Source organism: Hippocampus guttulatus, chromosome 9 (assembly GCF_054856545.1).
Source record: "Hippocampus guttulatus isolate MCC_2025c chromosome 9, RoL_Hgut_1.0, whole genome shotgun sequence".
Taxonomy (NCBI): domain Eukaryota; kingdom Metazoa; phylum Chordata; class Actinopteri; order Syngnathiformes; family Syngnathidae; genus Hippocampus; species Hippocampus guttulatus.
This window is the reverse complement of record NC_141269.1, coordinates 13,272,500-13,296,307: the sequence shown is the minus strand read 5'-3', so window position 1 is coordinate 13,296,307 and position 23,808 is coordinate 13,272,500. Positions and strand designations below refer to the sequence as shown.

The 23,808-nt window shown below is 42.5% G+C and overlaps 1 protein-coding gene across 2 annotated transcripts in view; it reads left to right on the top strand.

The window, feature by feature from the left end:
* The first annotated feature begins 1,402 nt into the window (after nt 1-1,402).
* The window catches only part of ctnna2 (catenin (cadherin-associated protein), alpha 2), a 238,571-nt gene continuing 216,165 nt past the window's right edge, over nt 1,403-23,808 (top strand). Inside the window, exons 1-4 of one of the 2 annotated variants that reach the window (XM_086120280.1) lie at nt 1,403-1,759; nt 11,515-11,621; nt 12,650-12,699; nt 23,242-23,437. In XM_086120280.1, coding sequence (XP_085976406.1) covers nt 12,685-12,699; nt 23,242-23,437 — 211 coding nt within the window. In that variant the 5' untranslated portion in view covers nt 1,403-1,759; nt 11,515-11,621; nt 12,650-12,684. The remainder of the gene's footprint in view (nt 1,760-11,514; nt 11,622-12,649; nt 12,700-23,241; nt 23,438-23,808) is intronic. The other variant, XM_086120279.1, reaches the window with a different exon arrangement.

Below are 23,808 nucleotides of genomic sequence, written 5' to 3'. Positions count from 1 at the left end.
GGCAAGTTCATCTGCCACAGCTGCAGAGCATCAAGGGTCCTTCTAATTCAGCTATACTGGCAGGAGAACCATGTAATCCAATTTCCTGGGGAGCCATTAGTTCACAGTGATTTCCTGATTCCACATTCTGTAATTGTTCTCGACCGGGCAAGGAAAAATATCTCTTCTTTATGCCCGTCCTGATAGTCAAATGACACTGATTCTGTCTTTTCAAAAGATTCTTTGGTCAATGTATTTCAGTGCTACTACTGTAACTTTTGAGTTTGATTTCAACAGTACTGTAAATAATTGTTGTTGTTCAGCAAAATAAAGTCACCTTGTTTTTTTTTCTTCATGTCTAACCTGCAGGTCGCGTTTATGCACATCCAGTGAACTTTGGAGTGAGAGACAAACAGGAAAATTGAAGGAGCATCTGTTGGCATGCATTTACTATACTGAAAAGGAGGCAAAGCTTGAGACAAGGGTGTCAACTGTAACTGCAAAAAGGTTATTAGCTGTCGTAGCTGACTTTTCCCGCACGGGGCTTCAAGCCGCACTGTTGAGCACAGAGTGTAGAGAAAAGGCTTCACCTCAACTTTTTTATTAAAATGACCCAGTGGAGGATATGTGGCCATCTGTCATGGAATGATACCCTGTAAATATCTGAGAAATGTGCCAAGCAGCTGAGAAAATGATAAAATAGCTAGTAAGTTTGGTAGGGAGGTAATATCAGGTGAGGTCACACACTGACATGAACTCTCCAAGTGCCCAATTCACAGCAGTGCTCTTAAGTTTACATCACCTGTATGTGGAAATATTCTTGCAGTTGATTAAAATTGAATAAAGTAAAATGTATATATATTTTTTAGTAAATCATATGCATCCATAATAATTAAAATTTTATTAATAGGGTTTATTCGGATCATATGAAATAAGTGTACACATTAATAACATATACAGCACAGTACATACATATAAAACTCTTGGTCACTGTATTAAAGCTCAGCATTCCAGTTTAAATGGTATTTCCCAATTGTACAGGAGGCCCCATAAGTCTCCACATAGAAGAGAAATAAATGTTTCTTGGCATAAACCATTTTTATTTTTCTGATATGCTCAATATGGATGGTGGATTGAATTTGTTGCTCTTTATTCAAATGCATTCTCTGGGTTTTGTGAAATATAAAGAAATAAATGTTAGTGCAATATACAGTATATATGGAATGTATTATTCCTTCTATGTATGGAGATTTATGGGACACCGTGGATATTTATACAAGTACATCAGCTCAAACTGGAATGAACCACCAAACGCAGCAGACTGGCTCAAACATCCTCCGACAATGTGCTTGTATCGGGGCGCTTCCTCAGGCGTTGGACTGCGCATGCGCCCAGTAACGGAGCCGCTTCTGATTTGACAAGCGTGGGATGCGCCACAGAGTCCCACTAAATTGCAAGCTTTTCCCGTTCCCGAGTGTGCATCATCGGCTACACCTACCTACTCCGTTGTTGTGGCTGGAGCTCTGGGAGCGGTCTCTATTCCAAATTCGCAGGGGAGTTTTTAGAAGAAGCGACGGAGTCTTGTTCTTCATAGATCCCCTTCAAAAGAAGGAAAAGCACAATTCAGCACCACAGGATTGAGGAGAGCGTCTGGATTTGAGGCGATTTTCACTGTTCATACGAGCTTTACCAGAGAGGAGGATTTTGATATTGGGAATACATTACCAAACAAGGTGTTTTACATACTTTGGAGACCTGCAAGAAGTACTAAAAATTGAAGGTGGGTTATGAGTTTGAGCCGGCGATTTGTCATGTGGCAGGTGCTTTTGCTAGCATCCCCCTGGCAGCACTTACTCAACCGCCGTGTCGCTAACATTAGCTTAGGCGAGGTCCGCCCGGCTTCATTCTTCATTGTGTTTGCAGAACGGTTTAATTCCACCTGCCTGAAACAGTAAACCAAAGAGTGCTGACTGTCGCCTGCACGGTCCTCACGTGTTGTTGTTTTCTGAAGACCAGTGGTTCAAATTAAGCAGAGAAAATCTGTGTCGCTCACTGCTATCGTCACTGGGTGCTGCTATCCAGGGAGCCCAGTGCTGAACGCCAGATTCGCCTCGGAGCAGCCACCTATTCGGGCAGATAGATGCAAGCTAGGCTGCTAGCTAAAGTCGTGGCTAAGCTAGCCTGCCACTTCTGAGCTCATAAAATTACGGCCCCGCTTTACAACGCGACAAAGACCGCTAAAACGCTTCACGGGCTGGTTTGCTGCTATCGCATTGTCTGTCCGACTCCCTCTCTTTTTTATTGCGCACCCATGTTTTTGTTCTGTTCATTTGCTCGTCTATACGATTGACTGAGAAAATAAAGGATGTCACCAGCGTAACCATAGACTGAGAAAATAAAGGATGGCACCAGCGTAACCATATGTGGGTCCTTTAAGCAGAGAACACGTTTAAGGAGCTGCCAGACTATGAACAGACCGTAAAACACAAATATTTTCGTCCAAAATGTGTATATAAAACCTGCAGTTTTAATTTCACTTTCAATGTGCTGCGGAGGACCTGTGTATGAAGTTTTCTCATTGCACAGCTCTCCAAGTTCCTCTCTGATTTTGCCGTTTTGACCCAGTGTAGATTGGCACATTCGCTTTCTGGAAATGGAGAGGTGGAATCTCAGGGGCCGTGCTCGTTGAGTGGCTTTATTTATAGTCAGGGCTTATGTTTGGCAAAGGGGCATGCTCAAATTCTTCATGACACAGGGGCTGTCTGGTTGCCGATGTTTTGGAAGTCTCTTCTTTGGTCAGCTGGACAGCTGGCGGAGATAAAGTTGTAATGTGTGTTTTATGCTTCTGCTGAGAAGCAATGTATTGTAACAGTGATGCTCAACTTATTCCAAAGGCTCTTCCCAAGCACCCTTTATTGAATTTTGTCAAGGTTTTGTCATATGTTTGACATGACAACATCGCTGTATGTTTTACAGATTCAGTAAAACCTCTTAAGATGGAACATAGACCATTTCAGGACATTTGACCTCAGACTTTTTTTGCATTTAGAAAAAACCCCACAGGAAATCATAATAAGCTTGAACTATCCAATTCAATTTACGTTTACATTTGGTTTGTAATGGATTGTACATGTACTTCTAAGTAATGGACACTTGCAACCAACAGAGGCCTTCTTGATTGCATCTCAGCTATCGTGGTTTAAAAAAAGACATCACTATATCACTGAGGGGAATCTGAGCCGCAGACACACAGACTTCCAATATGACATCAACTCCTGGTGGCATTATTCCGCTCAGTACAACAGTGGCATGGAGACAAGAGTTCAGCACAGTGAATCCTCTCATCCATGGGGGGAAAATATTTAAACAAAAACAATAATTCAAATTGTCCTGTTTCTTTCAATTTGCTGTACAGTATTTGCCTTGCTCTTTTTACAATGATCAATGTTGAATAAAGAATTCATGCATCTGTTATTCAAAACTGCACAAAACGTTTCTTTCTTAGCCCTTGTCAAGGATATGATGCAAATAGGTATGAGTATTTTTTGAGTTTGGCTCAAAATTATAGTGCACACTTTCAACCATTGAAATAAATAGGGATGCCTGATAACTATTGGACAGATAACCATCGGACCGATAATGGGGAAAAAAATGATGTCTCATTTATCGGTCTGATATCAACACAACTGGACCGATAAAGGACACTTCAAATACTGCAACATTGGTCTGGTTACTGTCACTTACATTAAACCTCTGCTGAATGTCATTGACATGACGTGGACAAGGCGCTGCCATCACCAGTGTTGGCTTTTTTTTCTTTTCTTTTAACTAAAACTGGAATCATATTTTATATTTGGAAACTCAAAACTGCCGTCGTGATAACAGCTGAATGGAGATAAACCAGTCGTCGAGTAATTCGGTTACCTCAAAAACAAAAGGCATTGATGATTGGTATCTGTTTGGAGAAGCAGGAAGTTATCGTGCATTCCTGTATGTAACGGAGTGTTTCGGTGGAGGCCGTCCCTGTATTTATAAATCACTGTATGAAAATGTTGGCAACGGACAAGATGCTATCGTTGTAGGTAGTCCAAGTGTTCAGAACCTCCATAAAAGCCTCTCTAGTCCCAAAATTTTCGAACGTCTCACAGGCGCAAGTAGATGAAAGTTTTAGTTGCATTGTCTCAATATTTTAAAATGCCACCATTTAGGGACAGTCCGGAGCCCTGAATGTGCAGGTGGCAGCAAAAATGTTTTAATGGTTCTTTCTTTCAGTTTGTTAATATTGTGACAATAGCCATCTGGGGTAGTTCGTCTTGTATATAGTATTTGGGTTCAGTTTTTGTGTTTGTCATTTGCAATATAAAGGCTGTCGGTTTCTTGGAATGAGGAAAAGCCATTATTCATGAATGTGACAATGCAATCAATGGCCACTGTGCTCTCTGTCTCCAGGGACAGCAGGCAGTGTTGGCTGAGTCCCTTGGAACCCCTGTCAGCGTTACACTGGGGTAGGGATTTTAAGGTAGCCATGGTAGCCAGGCAAGCTGGAACAGGACGGCGTCTCTTTTTCAGCCAGCTCTCGCTCCACATTAAAAATAAGCTCCAGACAACTCAGACAGCACAAAACAAACCGCAAGCATTTTGTTACTCTTCAGCTTTTACTTGGAGGAATTTGGAATTGATTTGGATCATAAGACCTGTTTACTGTGTCTTCATATGCAATTTACCAGACAAAACAAACCACAAGCATTTTGTTACTCTTCGGCTTTTACTTGGAGGAATTTGGAATTGATTTGGATCATAAGACCTGTTTACTGTGTCTTCATATGCAATTTACCAGATTCATTTGCTATTTTTACTGTCCACTCTGACCTATAATAAGATAAATAATAATAATAAATAAATAAAGAAGAGCACTGTTGTTTCAGCTGGGACAATAAAGTAGATGATCCAGCAGTGTTTGAAAATTCGGTGTCAGCAGTAAATAGGTGCTGCTAGAGAGAAAGAGGTTATTGTCCTGACTGCTTCAAGGCAGAACTGCACCCACCATGATCAGCAAATGATGTGTTTAGAACACTCCGTAGCCTCCCTAATGTTATTCCTCACACTATCACACTGTTGTTATGTACAGCATAATGTGCAATGTTGTTTACATCCATAATAGTGCCCAAAAGGCACGCTTGTGGAGAATGATACAATCCCAAAGCAGTTACATTCACCTTCATTCATTGTTCATACAATGTAAGCGTCACATCTAAAGTTGATCTTGTGACACGGAACCTCACGGACTGGTACTCTCAGGACATGCATTACAGTTGAGCCATCATTTTAGATCTTAATTCACTTGTTCGTTAGCCCATTGTTGACCTAAGACAATTTATATTACTTCACCTGTACGGCTAACACCGGACTGAGCATGAACTCCATTTTTATGGACCATGTATCTAAAGGTCACGCTGCACTGTGTATGATTTTTAAGGCAAAATAAGGTCTTGATTGTGTCTGCATCTCATTTTATTTTGGGATTGCAAACTTTTAATATTCTCAACCTTTCTTTCCACTGTAATATTTTCAAGGATTTCCAGGTCACTGCACACCATTTCAATTTACAGGAATCCTCTTGGCAGGATATATTTAGAGGTGCGCTGCACAAGTTATGCTTTGACAACATTGTTAATTAAAGGGAGACATTCATTGCGAGAGAGCTGTAGTCACATCAGTGAAAAAACGATTGTATGGAGGAGACATTTTTCACGTAGCCTTTCAGAATTTCGAGAGAAGTACACTAGTTAGCAGATAGCATAGGTGACGGCAAGATGTTTCACCATTTTAATAATTCTCCCGCAGCCTCTCCTGTAGATGCGACATTCTCAAGGGAGAAAGTGTATTGATTTTGACAGGATTGAATCACAACAGCCTTTTTCCTTAATTGTTTCCTAGGATTCGCAGTTATGATTGTCTGAAATGATGACGAGGCCTTAGTGGTTAGACCTGGGGTCCCCAACCGCCGGTCCGCAAGGCATTTGGTACCGGGCCGCACAGAAAGAACTTGCCTAAATTCCGTTTTATTTATTTCGGGAATACGAAAGATGTTTTATTTTGAAAAGTTACCGGATTCACCGTTACATCCGTCTGTGTCACGCTTGACACACGTCAAGCCACGCTTCTTCGTCACGTGACCGATTACGCTAAAAACAAAACACCGGAGCTCGCAAAATGAGTAAAAAACTGCTGGAGATCGCAAATGACGGCGGCCTTAAAATTACGTTCGAGACAACTGGATTAAAGTTATGGCTGAATACTCTGAGATCGCCACAATAGCACTGTTGCTATTTCCGACATCCTACCTGTGTGAGGCGGGGGTTTTCTGCACCAACGGCGACAAAAACAAAATTACGAAGTAGACTGGACATAAACCACACACTTGAGGTGTCATTGTCTTCTATTACCTCGAGATGGGACCGTCTGGTTGCAGAAAATCAAGCTCGGGGCTGTGGTGAGTCGTCATTTTCATGCACTTTGAATTTGCGTTATATCGTATTTTGAAGGCATTAAACATTACCATAGCGATCAGAGTGTTGCGGCCAGATTATACGCTCCTTGTGTTTATTATTATATTTCGAAAACACCACAGTTTTCATGCAGCTTATACCATATTATTTTGTTGTATTATTTCCGCCACACCTGGTCCCTGAAAATATTGTCTGACATAAACCGGTCCGTGGGGCAAAAAAGGTTGGGACCCCTGGGTTAGACCGAACCACCTCAGCTCATCCCCAGATTTTATCAATGGTTTGGGCAACTTCATTGCCTTTATTCATCTCACACTCAAGTCGCGTTATTTAGGTGGACTAAGATCTCCTGGTAAACTATGAATGTGATGATGTTAAGACCTTTGAGTGGTGATAGGCATAATATTCAGTTTAATTTTCTCGTGTGGGACTTGGAGCAACGGGACTTTTTGTTACTGGTTATTGTTGTCTGAACCAAAATTTTAGACCAGTGGTCCCCAAACTTTTTCCTGTGAGGTCCACATAACTTTTCGCTTCTCTGATGGGGCGGTCAGTTTGTAACAGCAAAAGTGTGACTGCAAGAGTACCTAGACGTAAAAATGTATTGTTTCCCAGAAACCCACACAAAATCAAATAACTTTTTTTGATACACTCGCGGTATTAAAGACGTCTTTCTTCTCGGGACACACCACCTCCGCGACAGCATTCATGCATTTCTTGACAAACTCTCCTTACCGCTGCTTGCTATCAGTTGAGTAAACCGAAAGCTAGCCCGAACAGATGGCTGGTTCAGCTGAGCTTGGCGTACAAATGTATTTTGCTGAGCTAACGTTCCTCTTTTTAGCATTGACAGTTTGTCTGCTCTCATTTGCCCATGCAAAAAATCGTACTTGTTGTCGTGACGGGATTCGTAGTGTCTCCGCAGATTGTATTCTTTGAATACCGCCACCGACAGATGAGACAGACAATCTTTTCTTTGCATTGAAAAAAAAATAGTTTCTCCATTGTATTCTGAATAATTTTTTTCTCTTATCTCACCTTTTCGCCATGATTACGTTCTCTTTGAGAGGGACGGGTTTAGGATTTTTTTTTCTGGGGTTGCCAGATAACGGCACAGACCGCAGAAGGATGGAACAAATGTCACGTTATATGTGTTTATGAAATTGTTACGAGCTAATAGTTAATCATGAAAATAGTTCATAACTAAGGAATATTTTATTGCAAAAGCCGAATTTTATGATAAAATACAAATATACATAGATGAAAAATAAATCAAAATACTCTCTGGTATTGTTCAGGGGGGCCGGACCAAATGTGGAGGCGGGCCGGATCCGGCCTGCGGGCCGTAGTTTGGTGACCACTATTTTAGACGGTTTCACCTTGTCAGAGCAATTACTTTTTTTTCAAAAGTACACACAAGGTGTTTGAGTTTTCTGACTTTGTGATTTTAGTATTATGTTTTTGTCATTCTTTTTATTTGTTATTTAACCATGACTAGTTCTATTCACCAGCAATTTGAAGGGCCTACACTCGGGATCATCAGACAGAATACTTCACGTTCTATTTAAAAGATGTTAGTTTCCATACAGTGGAACACACTGAAAAATAACTCATCAACAATGGCATGTGTGCAGGTAGGTAATGTCTCACTTCGGTAGGAATGTTCAGTTTTTTGGTTTGTAATATACTGTATGTGTATCGTGTATCCTTTCACTGCAGCACAAGAGGCGTTAATGAATGGGCACTAACAATGTAGTTTGGTGGACTGTGCATAATTCGTCTGCACACGCCCATGGTTTTCACAGTCAGGACAATACAGCTTGTTGAAAATTCAGTTTTCTTTGATTCTTCCAACAAAACTGTGCAAAGATTGTTGCTAGAAAAACATTCAATGGACTCTTATCTGATACTCTTCAACCTCAATTATTTCGAGTACTCCCTCTCTTCATCCCAACTATTGGCAGCATCTGGGGGCCTAGCCACCCCAATGCCTGCTCCACCCTCCCAATGTTTGTGTTCTGCCTTAGTGCATTGACTTTTCTTTTGTTCGGTGACTGCTTTTCTTCTCTCCTCTTGCAGAAATCCATATGCTGACCAGAGGCGTTTTGATGATTTCTATATTTAGGACTAATCCTAGAAATGTGGTGTGAGAATCAGGGAACATATTCTTTTATCCAACTCTCTTCCCATTATTCAAAAGTTTTATGTGCATATATATATATATATATATATATATATATATATATATATATATATATATATATATATTATACACATACTGTATATATATATATATATATATATATATATATAAAACGCCTATGTGGAGTGTACGTCAGCAGTGATGCAGACCTTCAGGTTTATGCCTAACGCCAAAAAAAGAAACCCCAAAAACGTTTCGAATGCTTAGATCAGTTGAAAATTGTTTAAGTACTTTCTCCAAGAGCGTTAAATGTACCGTTGAGGGTGAACCTTATCGGTAGCGCACATTTTAAAAATTCAGCCCCAGATTAGCACCGCGAGCGCACACCTTGAGACCTCGTTAGGCTGAGATAAAAAGTTCGACTAAGTCGATCACAAAAATCGGTCGGTGGACATTTTTTGCCTTGAGGCACTGTTGTACAGCATTCACACAGGTATTTCCAAGCCACTTAAGTCCATTGTACTCCATCTAAACCAGTCTTTTAGCATCTTTGCTTGGTGACATTGCAGTCAGTGAGCTTTTCCATGTTCGGGGCACGTCTTGTCAGGTGTCACCACAGTGATGACATGCTTGACATAGATTTTACACCGGATGCCCTTCCTGATGGAATTATGGTCTCGCAGACACACGAGGACGTTAGCATTTGTGACTGGGATTTGATCCGTGGCAGGAATCCACTGCATTGCTCAGCTGCAAGGCAATATGTTTTTAACCTACCATTGCTAGTTAGAACTTAGCTACCCCAGCAGCAATAGTTAAAATGTAATCAATTCATCAATGAAATAATCTATAGCATGCGTAGGGAACTCCCATTTCCTCGAGAGCCATATCCTGCCCGTTTTGGATCACTCTCTAATTCAACACAACTGATTCAAATACAGTAATCAGCTCACCAGCAAGCTCTGTCGGAGCCTGAATCAATCATGAACAATTAAATCAGGTGAGTTGGACTCGGGAGAGGTCTACCCCTGATCTATAGGAGAATAGATTTTAAAAGATTGGTTGGTGACAGCCCTTGTATCAATGTCGACAATTGTCTGATGATCTAACTTGATTTGTGAGATGTGTTCTCTGTGTTGGTGCATATGGAAATTTTAAAATGGAATGTAAACGTTAAAAGCCTCTTTTTACTTAATATGACCTTATTTCTTTGCCCAGTTAATGCTTATCATGTATTAACCTCCTTTGACAGCAAACTTAATCCATGTCTGTGTGGCTTCACATAGGGCGGAGTGGGGTCTGGAGATAAATCAGCATGCAATGGAGATAAGCTGAGGTCCTGGTGCGGAGTACATATTAGTATTAGTCACTGCGGAGTATTAGTCACACCAGTCAAAAAAGAATGCATCATGAAGAAGAAAAACAAAACAAAACACGTCGCTCCATCGTATAAGTGGCATTTCTGGGGGTAATTTATTTTAAGAATTTATTTTGGAGAAATTTATTTGACAAAAACCATAACCAGTAGAGCTCTGACTCGTACCACAAATCTCTGTCCCCTAACTAAGGTAGCATTGGGAAATAAGCTCATAGAGCAGAGTGCGTCACTCTGACTGTTCGGAAACTCAAGCGGGTTGTGCCGTTCAGTTATTCAGTGTGCATTAAATAGGGAGTGCTGTAGCCCAGTGCGTCAGGCAGTACAGACGGTTTCATCACAAGTTGCTGACAACATAGGTTGCGTTTGGAGATTAATGGGAGGGCCACGTGCGCTGCTTCTCCGAAAACACATCAGAGTGGTGTTTGGGCACCAGAGTGAATTTCCGAACGCACCTGATACGTCCGCTTATAACTACAGAAAGGTTTTTCTTATTTGTTTAAAATGACTTACCTTAACTAGAATCCCGTGTTTCATTGTGGCCAAAGGTAGAATGCTGGTTGTTTATTGTGTCTTTTAGTGCTGTAAATCCTTGTTTTGGCCGAAGGAATCCGCATGCTAAACGAGCAATGTGTCATACACCCAGCATTCAGTTTCTGCTGTCCAGCATCAAAGATGGATTTCAAGAATACGGAACATCTTCAAAATTGTGTAGAGTATTTCTTCTAAATTTATTGCACAGTAGAAGGATTATTTCGAGACATTATATCATATGAATGCTTTTTTCCTTTTAGTTCTCGTTTAGTATCTAGTTCATTTAGTATTCATATCTTTTCCTTTAAAACCTTTTAGCATTGATGTTAATGCTAGTCATGTTTTAAATAGACAGACAGAAAATTGTTGCCATTAGCAATGCAATTATTATTAGATGAACCTCTAATATGCATTCTAAGGAGAAGTGTCCTCCGTGGTTGGCATATACTGTACAGTACATGCGTCGATACGGAACCAGTAGAACACATTGCAGACCCTCTGTCAATCCCAAATCTTTATGCCTGACAGATCATGGTTAGAGTATTATTCTGTACACAAATGAATGGAGAAGGTAACATTTTGTCATACGTGGATCTGACAAAAAACTCACACTCACAAAAGTAAAGCAAACTTACGGTTTATACGAACCCCATTAGCTGTTCCGAGCATCTTGTCACATTTCCAGTTTTCCCATCTGAAATCCTATATTGTGTGTGTGTGTGTGTGTGTGTGTGTGTGTGTGTGCATATACAGTATACACACACACACACACACACACAAGTTGCTGATTGGCTATATATATACACACAGTATATACAGTATATTACACCATTAATTCTTGATTTAAATTGGTTATATTATCCTCACTTGTTTTTGTGTCAGTAAAGCACATAATACCCGTGTAAAAAAAAACATTATTAATTGCAGTGCAGCGTGAAACCTAACGACTTTTTTCTGTATTCTGATTTTAACAGAGATCATGACGACAGCCACCTCCCCTATCTTGCTGAAATGGGACCCAAAGAGTCTTGAAATCCGCACGTTGACTGTGGAGCGACTACTGGAGCCCCTCGTTACACAGGTAATTCCCTCAACCTCGTGATGCAAATATAACACGTTTAACAACAGAAGACAGTGCGGTGAGGATCATTAAAACATGGATCTCAACTTTGTTTACACAAAATAATAGCTAATTTGTATTTGCTTTGGATCGTGATCAAGTGGTAAAATATGTTTCATTATTATGGATTATTGCAGAACACTGTCTTTTCTCGATGAATGCCTCCGCTCGCAAGTCAAGCAGGTGGCTGAACGTGACTGTATTCACAGTGGTTACCAATCGCAGTGATCTAAAATTTCAACTCCTTTGTTCGTGTTTACTGTTGTTATAGTACAGTATCTGTCTTATTTGTTACCTAGATGAGTTTCAGAATCAAAGCTTGATATCAGTTCTGATAGATGTTGCGTGCAGTGCAATACTCTTAATGGCAGTGTTCTCTATTTTGTGGACGATAAGATGCTACTTTTTTTCCCACTGTTTGAACCCTGTGTCTTAAAATGTGACGTGTTTCATTTATGATTTTTTTACTGATACGCTTCAGGCCGCCAACAGATTTAAAGATAGTCTCATTGTATCTGAACAGTAACTCAAATAATTTAATGCACAACTGCGGTTCGTACTCTTTTTTTTTTTTTTTTTGGGTGACTTCAGAGACATATTCCCAATGAAAGCTTCATGGATATTTATATAATAGGTTCCACTTCATTCTGTGACCCGGTTGGAAAATAAATTAAATTATATGCTTTGGCGATAATTAATGCCCTTCTCAGAAATGATATGTTGATTGTTTGGTCTTTTTTTCCTCTCACATTTTTTATATTTAAAAAGAAAAAGTGTTACATCTTGTCAGATAAAATATTGCATGTTTTGAGCACTTGACCAAACCAAATGGATTAATCTCATGATCTGTCTGCCCTAATTCCGCCACTTGGATGAAATTTCCATTATTAGGATATTTTGTGACGTCGTGCAATATCTCTTTTCCTGCATCATGTTTGAGAGATCACAGCCAGAGAGAGCTTGTGAAAGCATTTCCGTTTTTCTTTCAGGGCTATGTTAACACTGGTTGCTTTTATTTTCTAAAATGGATTCATTAATGGTAAGTACTCACCCCATCATTTCCATGGAAGATATGATCAATGTATGAGCGTTGTGTCTTAAGAATCAATTGGGTGTTCTTTGCAAATACAGTCGTTGATTAACTTTAAAACAGTAGATAATTTTATTGAAAGGCTTTAGGATTCATGCTGCAGTCACTGTCATAGGCCGTTAACATAACAGAAAAGAAGTGTAGCTTTTTGGAGGTAACAAACGATGCTCTGCTTCATCTTTTAGTTTGATGAAAGCCATGAAATTCTTGTCTCAATTTTAACTGTGTTGCAAAAAAAAAAAAAGAAGAAGAAAGTTTGGAGTGTATTTTAAAACATTGTGAGGAAATGACATGGAATGATAAATAACCAATTGTCCGGATCTCACAATCCAAAATCTCTGGGAATAATACAGCATGGATCACCAACCTTTTTCAAACCGAGATCTGCTTCTTGGGTATTGATTAATGCAAAGGGCTACCAGGGTGATTTGCACTTTTTAAGCAAGAAATTTGATCAAATTATTTGCTGGTAAATGATCTCATCATTGTTTCTCCCACTAGCTTTTCTCCACAAATGCTATGAATTGGTCATGTGCTCCAATGCTGATTTATGACATGCACTATTTTTACTGGTTACTGGTAAATGGGGCAATATTTATTTTTCAAAGAAAAATAACATTCCTCTCCCAAAAAAAGCAGTGTTTTCTACTGTAAACTGAATACTGTATTCAAACATGCTCTAAAAAGTGAAAATAGTAATTTAAAAAAAAAGAGTTAGATGAAATTGTCAGAATGTTTAGTACCAAGTTTTTAGTCATCTTTGTAGTACTTGGGATGATCCAAAAGAGCCATTCACCTGTCCTCAGGCGGCTTGCGCTACCTTGCTTTGTCAGCATATGGCATGCTCCAGGATTGGCAACAGCTGTCAAGCACATCTGATGGTAGTCTGCTGCCTTGCTTCTTATCCACCATAGAAAATTCATCACATCAAAGCTTCAGAAACGCATCGCCTTTGGATGGATTATTACAGATACTGCCTTAAGATTGATATACCAGTACAAACTACATATTCTCAAAATTCAGACTTAATCAAAATCACATCTAAGATTCTATCTTTAAGATAAATAAAACAACATTTTTTTTATGGTAGAGAGATTTCAAGAATATTTCATCATCCTTTAAATTCACTCAGATGAATATTGCATTGTTGAAGCCTGAAAGCTGTGAGCGATGCAGTTTATAGCGGAGGTGGGAGTAAGTTACATCTGTGCAAGTTGAAAGCAAAGTGACTGTCGAAAAAAAAAATCAGGGCAAGTCAAATTGAGTCTCAATCAAGCTGAGTCAAGTCATTACTTGGTTCAAGCCACTCAAAAGAAAAGTCAAACAAACTTGCTCAGTCACAACAAATATTGAAGTGATAATATAATTTCACTAATCCAAGCACGAAACAGTATATTTACACCTTAAAAAGTTGCGATGATTGAATGAATTTATTGCACTGAATTGTTTTGAAGTTTTATTTTGAATTTAATTTGATTCAACTTTTTTTTCTAGCCAAAGTATAGCATTTAAAACTTTTCTCACCTTAATGAGACCTTTAACTTGTACAACTCACAATCGGGACTCTCCTTACTCAGGGTGGGACGCACCTTCATCGTGCTGTAGTTTATAGTCGTGAGCATAATTCATCTCACATCTTCAGGCCCAGACTCTTTTCCACACATCATGCAGGCACATGTCTCCACACCATTTTTTCTCTCCACCCCTGACTGCTAGAAAGACTGCTGAGCTTCTGCATTCAACGGTTGGCATTTATGTTTTACGTGCATAAGTGTTTCGCATGACCGCAATGAAAAAAAATTGTTGAATTTACTCAATTTTAGTTCGTCAAGTGGCGGCACTGACTAAAATCATCTGAATCCAGAAAAATTTTTTTAAGTAGCGGTATAATCTACCTCATGTTTCCTTGGAGTCTATGAATGCACATATTTGTGTGTTTATCAGTTGCCCTTCTGTACTATAAACGTCTTCACACACACACTCACTCTTCCCTTGTGTTAAGTATCACGTATCAGAGCCTGAAAGCAGAAAATTAAACATCTACAAAGGGCCACTGGGATTTACAGCTGAATTGAGAGTCCACTGGCCAGTGTTCTGGGAGAAAAGGCCACATGGCAATTAATGCGATTGATGAGCAATAAAATAGGAGCACAATGCACACCAAGCCCTCATGTACCATACGGAAAAAGGTTAGCCTTACCACCGCGGCTGCTTGATCACCGATGAACGACCTTTCACATACTTTAGTACTTTGTTTATTAAATAACCTGGTGTGGTATTTAAAAAAAAAAATCCAAGCGCAGTAACTCATTCACGCAATGAAAACAATTCAACATTACAGTTAAAAGAAGGGTTTCACATTAATCCTCAACATGGGCTGTGTTCTATAATTGTACCAACTAAGAATTTGGAATAATTCATCAGCTATTTATGACTGTTATGCACATCATATTTCATGTCACTGTCACTCTACCTTCTCTTCCATCTCAACAGTTTAGTCTTTTCTCCCGTCACGATTCATGCCTGTGTCAGTCAGATTTAGATTATATTTCTGAATTTTTCCTCAGTTTCATAATATTTGTACATTTACACATCTTCTACGTCAACTAAGAGCTTTTGCTCCTTGCAGTCTGTTGTACTTGCATCATTGCTGCATGCAGCAAGCTTGATTTTCAATTTGATGGCTGTCAGAGTTGATCGTGCTCCAAAAGTTAGTCAGCCAGGCAATCTGTCTTGTGCTTGTGTCACCGTGAAAGTGACAGTGAATTTGTATGCCTTGGCAACGTTCATAAAAGCTGTACTGTAGTGTTGGAGCGCCTTGATATTATCACTCTGAAAACAGGTGTTTTCTTTTTTTCTCCATGTGGTGCTCACCACTCTCAAGGATGCTTGGCTCCACCTTTTCTCTGCATTTTGGTTGCCTTCTGGGAGTGGAGCATACATGACTGTAATATTAGACAACGTTTAATTAAACTGTCATTTGGCAAATGAAAAGACACAAGTCACTATTGAAAGTTAAATGCTTTGTATCTTCATATAAAGTCCAAAGAGCATACCATTGCTGAGTTTCACTTAAAGCACAACAATGCCAGTCAGTGTATGTAATATTTTGAAAAGAGTAACAGCAACTGCTAGGTTCACCTGAGTCCAAAAGCAGTTTTGATTTTAGGCGCTGGGAAATGACTGCACTCTCGGTCAAATAACGGGTGAATCTGATGCCAACCTAAGAACTTCAACACCCACCTGAATGCAACGTTAATCTCGTAAAAGTCAAATGACTTTTCCCTACAAGCTTGTTCTTTGGATATTCTGGCACCTGCGTGCAAAGACTACATTATAAATTCATAAAAATAACGCTGTTAAATCTGTATGAAGGTAGATAAGTTCCATGAGCCAAAGTGCCTGTTGTGAGGTTATTCAGGGTATAATTAAATATACATCAAGCTTTTTAAGCCACTGTTGGAAGAAAAACACTTCAAGGAGCTGTGACTTGAATGAGACCGTCCCGGTGGACAGCTACATGACAAAAACCTTGCAGCTTGTAGAATGCGTGTGTGTGTGTGTGCGTGTGTGCGTGTGTGTGTGCGCGTGCGTGTATGAATTTTACATTGAAGATTGCATGTATCGAACATTTTTCATCATAGTATGTTGCTACTCAACAAGAACAAAATATCAGGGAGGCGGTCTTCTCGTCACCAGCATTGTCCTTTGCTCAACAAATCATAAGTGCACCCCAACGGGTTTACTGGAAAACATTAAGGTTCCTTTTAGAATCACGATTTTTCATAACATACAATATTACAAAAGACGACCACAAATGTGGGACATTCATTACAAAAGAGAATTTTGTTTAATAACCATCCATCCATTCTCCGTACCACTGATCCCCACTGCGACCGTAGCTGTGCTGGAGACGATCCCAGCCGACTGTGGGCGAGAGGCAGGGGAGCCAGTCAATTGCAGGGCATTCATAGTCACATTCATAGTCAATCATAGTCACATTGACGTCTATGGACAATTTAGCGTCTTCAATTAACCTATTATACATGTTTTTGGAATGTGGGAGAAACCCAACACAGGCACGCGGAGTAAATGCAGAATCTGCAGAGGAAGCCCAAATGTGAACTTGCAACATCTGGATGGTGAGGAGGAAACCAGTGTTCCAAGGCAAAATACGGTATTATATTAAAAATAAATAAAAATAAATAAATACATTAAATAGGACAAACAGGCTAGTGTAATAATTGTAAAAAAAAACCAACAACAAATAAATTGTTAATTTGTTCATCACTAAAAAGAGTTTCCACAAAACTTTCTGTTGGGGGGTTGCTCGAGCTCTGAAAGAAAGTACATACGTACGTTTTATGGATCCTCAAAACATTCAGGAATTATTATTTGTAAAATGGAGCCATAAACAACACGTACACTGCCTGCTCTCTTTCATGTTCGTTGCCAATCATTTTGTAATGTGCAGTGCCTCCACCTACAGGAGTGGAAGTTTTCCGAGTCGACTGGAAAAGAACAAGTTTACAATCGGCGCTGTCTTCTTTTGCATACTCAGCCATCGCCGCCCTTTGTTTGCCGCTCGTCTGTTGGCCGCCAATGTGGGGTTCTTTCTGCTTGGCAGGGGTTGTAAATTTATGAAATCCTTTTATTCGAAACACTTGGCCAGATTGCGCTACCTCCTTGCATGATTATTAACAAAGCGCCGAAACTAAAGGAGGAGAATAACGCAACATGTTTAAATCATTTATCTTTCAAGGTCTATCTCTACTGAGGTACCTTTTTTGGCCCTTTTAATTGACAGTAATTTCCAACTGTTGGCATTACTTCTACAGTTTAATGGTATGAGCAGCGAATGTACTGCTCATTGCTCTGCTGCTCTGTAGGATGGTTGAAGAATGAAGTGCTTTCTGAAAGGACCAGGTGCACTACAAGCACTTTTGTGATGTTGCTGCTGCAATGCATAGCGCTGAAGCAATTAAGTTGGATTTCATTAACGCAGTGATTGGATGCCTTCCGTGACTCTATATTTACTACATGTTTCTGCAGCTGCACACTATTGTCAAGAGTGTTCTCTTTGGTCAAGATTAGGCTGTATCATAATAACATGGATCGTTAACTGAATACACTACCGATGGAACTGCCGTATTTTCCATCTATATACTGTATATATATATTTATGCTGTGATGCATAACCTTTAACCTGAAATGACTTTGTAAAATAAACAGGCCGTTTTAATTTTGTGACAGAGTGTAGCCTTCTCTATGCACACTCTATTAACTGTTAATTGTATGCAAAGACCCGTTAAATAATGTTGTCTTGAAGTAACTGACGCAAATCGAGTGCACTACACCTAACTGTAACCAAGCAAGCCAAAGTGCTGTTGATTCAGTCTCCACAAGTTTGAGCTGCAGTTCAGAGAATGCCGTCAGCTACGGGAAGTTGAAGACATCCGCTATGGCATCATATGCTCAATATATGGCAACACTGGCGTCGAAGCGGGAGCTCAGAACATTCAGCCAGGAAACTCTTCTATGCATTGAAAAATAACAGACACTTGATGAATTGTTTGCTTTGCCACATAATTTTTAAAGTGAATTTAGTCATTAACATGAGGAGGAATGTGCATTGCGCACAGGTTTTGCCTCAGTAATAATGGGGTATTGATTCCAAACCAGGAGTGAAAAAAACCCATCCCGTTGCACCTTATAATGAGCTCTCTGTTGGAGCTTGGGCATGTGTGTGTAGAGATTGTAAAAGAAATATATAAGATGAGAACATGATGCTAAGGCTTGTTAAAATAAATTCATCCAAGATGAAATCAAACTTTTATTCTTGACCCATTTTTAGAATCGGGTCCTCAAAAAGTTCAGATCCTGTCTGAATTAATAAAGAAGATTGTGTGCGGTATGCTTTCAGGAGTTCTCTCACAGAAAATAACAAGCTGCACAAAAAGGTTCTGCTTGAGAAACACTGGTGACAGTGTTTATCGTTATATACTTTGGGTATGCTCACCGCTAATCCGTTTGATGATGTGGGTTTGATCACCTGTGAGTGAACTGATATGTTTTCATCCATCCATCCATCCATCCATCCATCCATCCATCATCTACCGCTTATCCGGGGGCCGGGTCGCGGGGGCAACAGCTTTAGCAGGGAAGCCCAGACTTCCCTCTCCCTAGCTACTTCTTCCAGCTCTCCCCAGGGGATCCCGAGACGTTCCCAGGCCAGCTGGGTGACATAGTCTCTCCAGCGTGTCCTGGGTCTTCCTCGGGGTCTCCTCCCGGTGGGACATGCCCGGAACACCTCACCAGGGAGGCGCTCAGGAGGCATCCGAATCAGATGCCCAAGCCACCTCATCTGGCTCCTCTCGATGTGGAGGAGAAGTGGCTCGACTCTGAGCCCCTCCCGGATGACCGAGCTTCTCACCTTATCTCTAAGGGAGAGCCCGGACACCCTGCGGAGAAAACTCATATCGGCCGCTTGTAACCGGGATCTCATTCTTTCGGTCACGACCCATAGCTTGTGACCATAGATGAGGGTTGGAACGTAGATCGACCGGTAAATTGAGAGCTTCGCCCTTTGGCTCAGCTCCTTCTTCACCACGACAGACCGATACAACGTCCACATCACAGTAGACGCTGCACCGATCCGCCTGTCGATCTCCCGCAACCTCCTGCCCCCACTCGTGAACAAGACCCCAAGATACTTGAACTCCTCCACTTGGGGCAAGATCTCCTCCCCGACCCGGAGGGGGCACTCCACCCTTTTCCGACTGAGGACCATGGTTACAGATTTGGAGGTGCTGATCTTCATCCCAACCGCTTCACACTCGGCTGTGAAACGCTCCAGTGAGAGTTGGAGAGCCCTGTTTGAAGGAGCCAACAGCACCACATCATCTGCAAAAAGCAGGGATGCAATACTGAGGCCCCCAAAACGGACCCCCTTAACGCTTCGGTTGCGCCTAGAAATTCTGTCCATAAAGGTTATGAACAGAATCTGCGACAAAGGGCAGCCTTGGCGGAGTCCTACCCCCACTGGAAACGATTCCGACTTACTGCCGGCAATGCGAACCAAACTCTGACATCGGTGGTATAGTGACCGAACAGCCCGTATCAGGGGGTTCGGTACCCCATACCCACGAAGCACCCCCCACAGAACTCCCCGAGGGACACGGTCAAACGCCTTCTCCAAGTCCACAAAACACATGTAGACTGGTTGGGTGAATTCCCACATACCCTCGAGGACCCTGCTAAGGGTGTAGAGCTGGTCCACTGTTCCACGGCCGGGACGAAAACCACACTGCTCCTCCTCAATCTGAAGCTCGACTTCCTGACGGACCCTCCTCTCCAGCACCCCTGAATAGACCTTACCAGGGAGGCTGAGGAGTGTGATCCCTCTGTAGTTGGAACACACCCTCCGGTCCCCCCTTTTAAAAAGAGGGACTACCACCCCGGTCTGCCAATCCAGAGGCACTCTCCCTGTTGACCACGCGATGTTGCAGAGGCGTGTCAACCAGGACAGCCCCACAACATCCAGAGCCTTGAGGAACTCCGGGCGGATCTCATCCACCCCTGGGGCCTTGCCACCGAGAAGCTTTTTAACCACATCGGTGACTTCAACCACAGAGATAGGAGAGCCCACCTCAGAGTCCCCAGGCTCTGCTTCCTCCAAGGAAGGCGTGTTGGTGGAGTTGAGGAGGTCTTCGAAGTACTCTGCCCACCGGTTCACAACGTCCCGAGTCGAAGTCAGCAGCGCCCCATCCCCACTGTACACAGTGTTAGTGGTGCACTGCTTCCCCCTCCTGAGACGTCGGATGGTGGACCAGAATTTCCTCGAAGCCGTCCGGAAGTCGGCTTCCATGGCCTCACGCTCGGGTTTTTGCCTTGGCGACCACCGAAGCTGCGTTCCGCTTGGCCAGTCGATACCCGTCAGCTGCCTCTGGGGTCCCACAGGCCATAAAGGCTCGATAGGACTCCTTCTTCAGCTTGACGGCATCCCTTACTGCTGGTGTCCACCAGCGAGTACGGGGGTTGCCGCCACGACAGGCACCAACCACCTTACGGCCACAACTCAGATTGCCCGCCTCAACAATAGAGGCACGGAACATGGTCCACTCGGGCTCAATGTCCCCCGCCTCCCCTGGAACACAGGAAAAGCTCTGTCGGAGGTGGGAGTTGAAACTCCTTCTGACAGGGGATTCCGCCAGACGCTCCCAACAAACCCTCACAATACGTTTGGGTCTGCCAGGACGGACCGGCATCTTCCCCCACCATCGGAGCCTACTCACCACCAGGTGGTGATCAGTTGACAGCTCCGCCCCTCTCTTCACCCGAGTGTCCAGAACATGCGGCCGCAAATCCGATGATACAACTACAAAGTCGATCATCGAACTGCGGCCTAGGGTGTCCTGGTGCCAAGTGCACATATGGACACCCTTATGTTTGAACAAGGTGTTCGTTATGGACAATCCGTGGCGAGCACAGAAGTCCAATAACAAAACACCACTCGAGTTCTGATCGGGGGGGCCGTTCTTCCCAATCACGCCCCTCCAGGTCTCACTGTCATTGCCCACGTGAGCATTGAAGTCCCCCAGCAGAACAAGGGAGTCCCCAGCAGGAGTACTCTCCAGCACACCCTCCAAGGACTCCAAAAAGGGTGGGTATGCTGAGCTGCTGTTTGGTGCATATGCACAAACCACAGTCAGGACCCGTCCACCCACCCGAAGGCGGAGGGAGGCAACCCTCTCGTCTACCGGTGTGAACCCCAATGTACAGGCACTGAGCCGGGGGGCAATGAGTATGCCCACACCTGCCCTGTGCCTCTCACCGTGAGCAACTCCAGAGTGGAAGAGAGTCCAACCCCTCTCGAGAGAACTGGTACCAGAACCCAGGCTGTGTGTGGAGGCAAGTCCGACTATATCCAGTCGGAAATTCTCTGCCTCACGCACCAGCTCGGGCTCCTTCCCTGCCAGAGAGGTGACATTCCATGTCCCAAGAGCTAGCTTCTGCAGCCGAGGATCGGACCGCCAGGGTCCCCGCCTTTGGCTGCCGCCCAGCTCACATTGCACCCGACCCCTTTGGCCCCTCTCATGGGTGGTGAGCCCATGGGAAGGGGGACCCACGTTGCCTCTTCGGGCTGTGCCCGGCCGGGCCCATGGGTGTAGGCCCGGCCACCAGGCGCTTGCCAACGAGCCCCACCTCCAGGCCTGGCTCCAGATTGGGGCCCCGGTGACCCGCGTCCGGGCAAGGGAAACCTTGGTCCATATATTTTTCTCATCATAAGGGGTCTTTGAGCCGTGCTTTGTCTGGCCCCTCACCTAGAACCTGTTTGCCATGGGTGACCCTGCCAGGGGCATAAAGCCCCAGACAACTTAGCTCCTAGGATCATTGGGACACACAAACCCCTCCACCACGGTAAGGTGACGGCTCACGGAGGGGCATGTTTTCATGTCACGACAAAGTTCAAAGCCCTTTCTAAAGATGCCTGTGATTTTTTTTGTTGACCTCAAGAAATCACAACTGGTAATCTTTCACGACACACACATTCCCAAGTGGATCTTTGGAATGGACAGTTGCTGCATCATGGATGGCCAAACATTCCGAGGCTCACAGCCACACCTCACATACTACATAAACTCTCCCATCCCATCCCCCCCACTCCCGAGTTCTCCTTTGCATGTTTTGACAAACTACCTATCTTTGTATATTTTTTTAGCCTGCTCAATGTTCCAAGCAAGTTGATATGAATGCTCCATAAATTTGTGGAACTACTACTATGTCTGATATTTGAATGGAGCGAACTGAAGTGCCGGTGATGATCTGAAGCCTTGAAATGCTCATATGATGAATAACATATAAGGTACAATGACCCCGCTGAACCCCCTACCCTGACCAGGAAGTTAAAAAGTGAGGCTTTTCCCTTTTGTTTAGATGAGAAGACCACACCTCGACAAGAACGTATCTTTCATTTTTACAAAACAAAAAAAAAAGCCCAGTCTTTTCTCATTTTAAAAAGTAGGAGGAGGAGACAAGATGTATCTTTGATTGTGAATACGGCTAATGCACTGTAAATACACATCTCACAGCTTCCACCATTGCCCTCATGCCGTTACCTGTACATACTGTAAGTCTTCCAAAAAAGCAATAAATCGCTCGCCAGCCCTTCTCCTCTTGGAAAGGCTTTCTGACGTCACATCGTCGGCGCTCAAAAATAGGTTTTAATTTGAGGTGACTTCCCCTTGTGACAGACGTCTGAGCCGCGCAGCGTCGCCCAGCAACGCTCCATTTCACATATACAATGAATGGGGTTGATGACATCACGCTGCAAAGCTCAAAGTGAGAAGGGCTTTATGAGCCGCAAGAACCCGAGCAGAGATGCATGCGGCTCGCGACCAATGCTGCAAGAATACACTTTGAGTACTGCATGCCCCCCGATCCTGTCTGTGTCTGACTTCTTTTTTTTTCCCCCTCGTCTGTGCTTCCTAGGTGACTACTTTGGTAAACACAAGCAACAAAGGCCCATCCAGTAAGAAAAAGGGCCGCTCCAAGAAGGCTCATGTTCTGGCAGTCTCAGTTGAGCAGGCTACTCAGAACTTCTTGGAGAAGGGAGAACAGATTGCCAAAGACAGCCAAGATCTCAAAGAGGAGCTCATTGCGGCTGTCGATGATGTCCGTAAGCAAGGTGAGTATGTTAAAAGCATCGTCTTTAAGCAGAGCTCAACAGAGAGTATTTGGTCTAACAATCAGTGGCTGACAAAACAATACAAATATTTCATATCGTTTCAAAAGAAGACAATACAATACAATACAATACATGCTGATTTATATAGCACCTTCACAACAGCGGCAGCTGTAACAAAGCGCTTAACAAAACAGTTCACATAAAGTAAACAATAATAAAACAACAGTTTTGCTTTGATGTGAACATTATTTTGTTCAACTCAGAGGAGCCAAGATTTTTAGCATGGGACCTCCTTACCAGCTTCACATGCTCCCTAGCATCATAATCAATCAAGTCTGGCCCCTCAACACTGATTTAGATTAGGTCCTCCA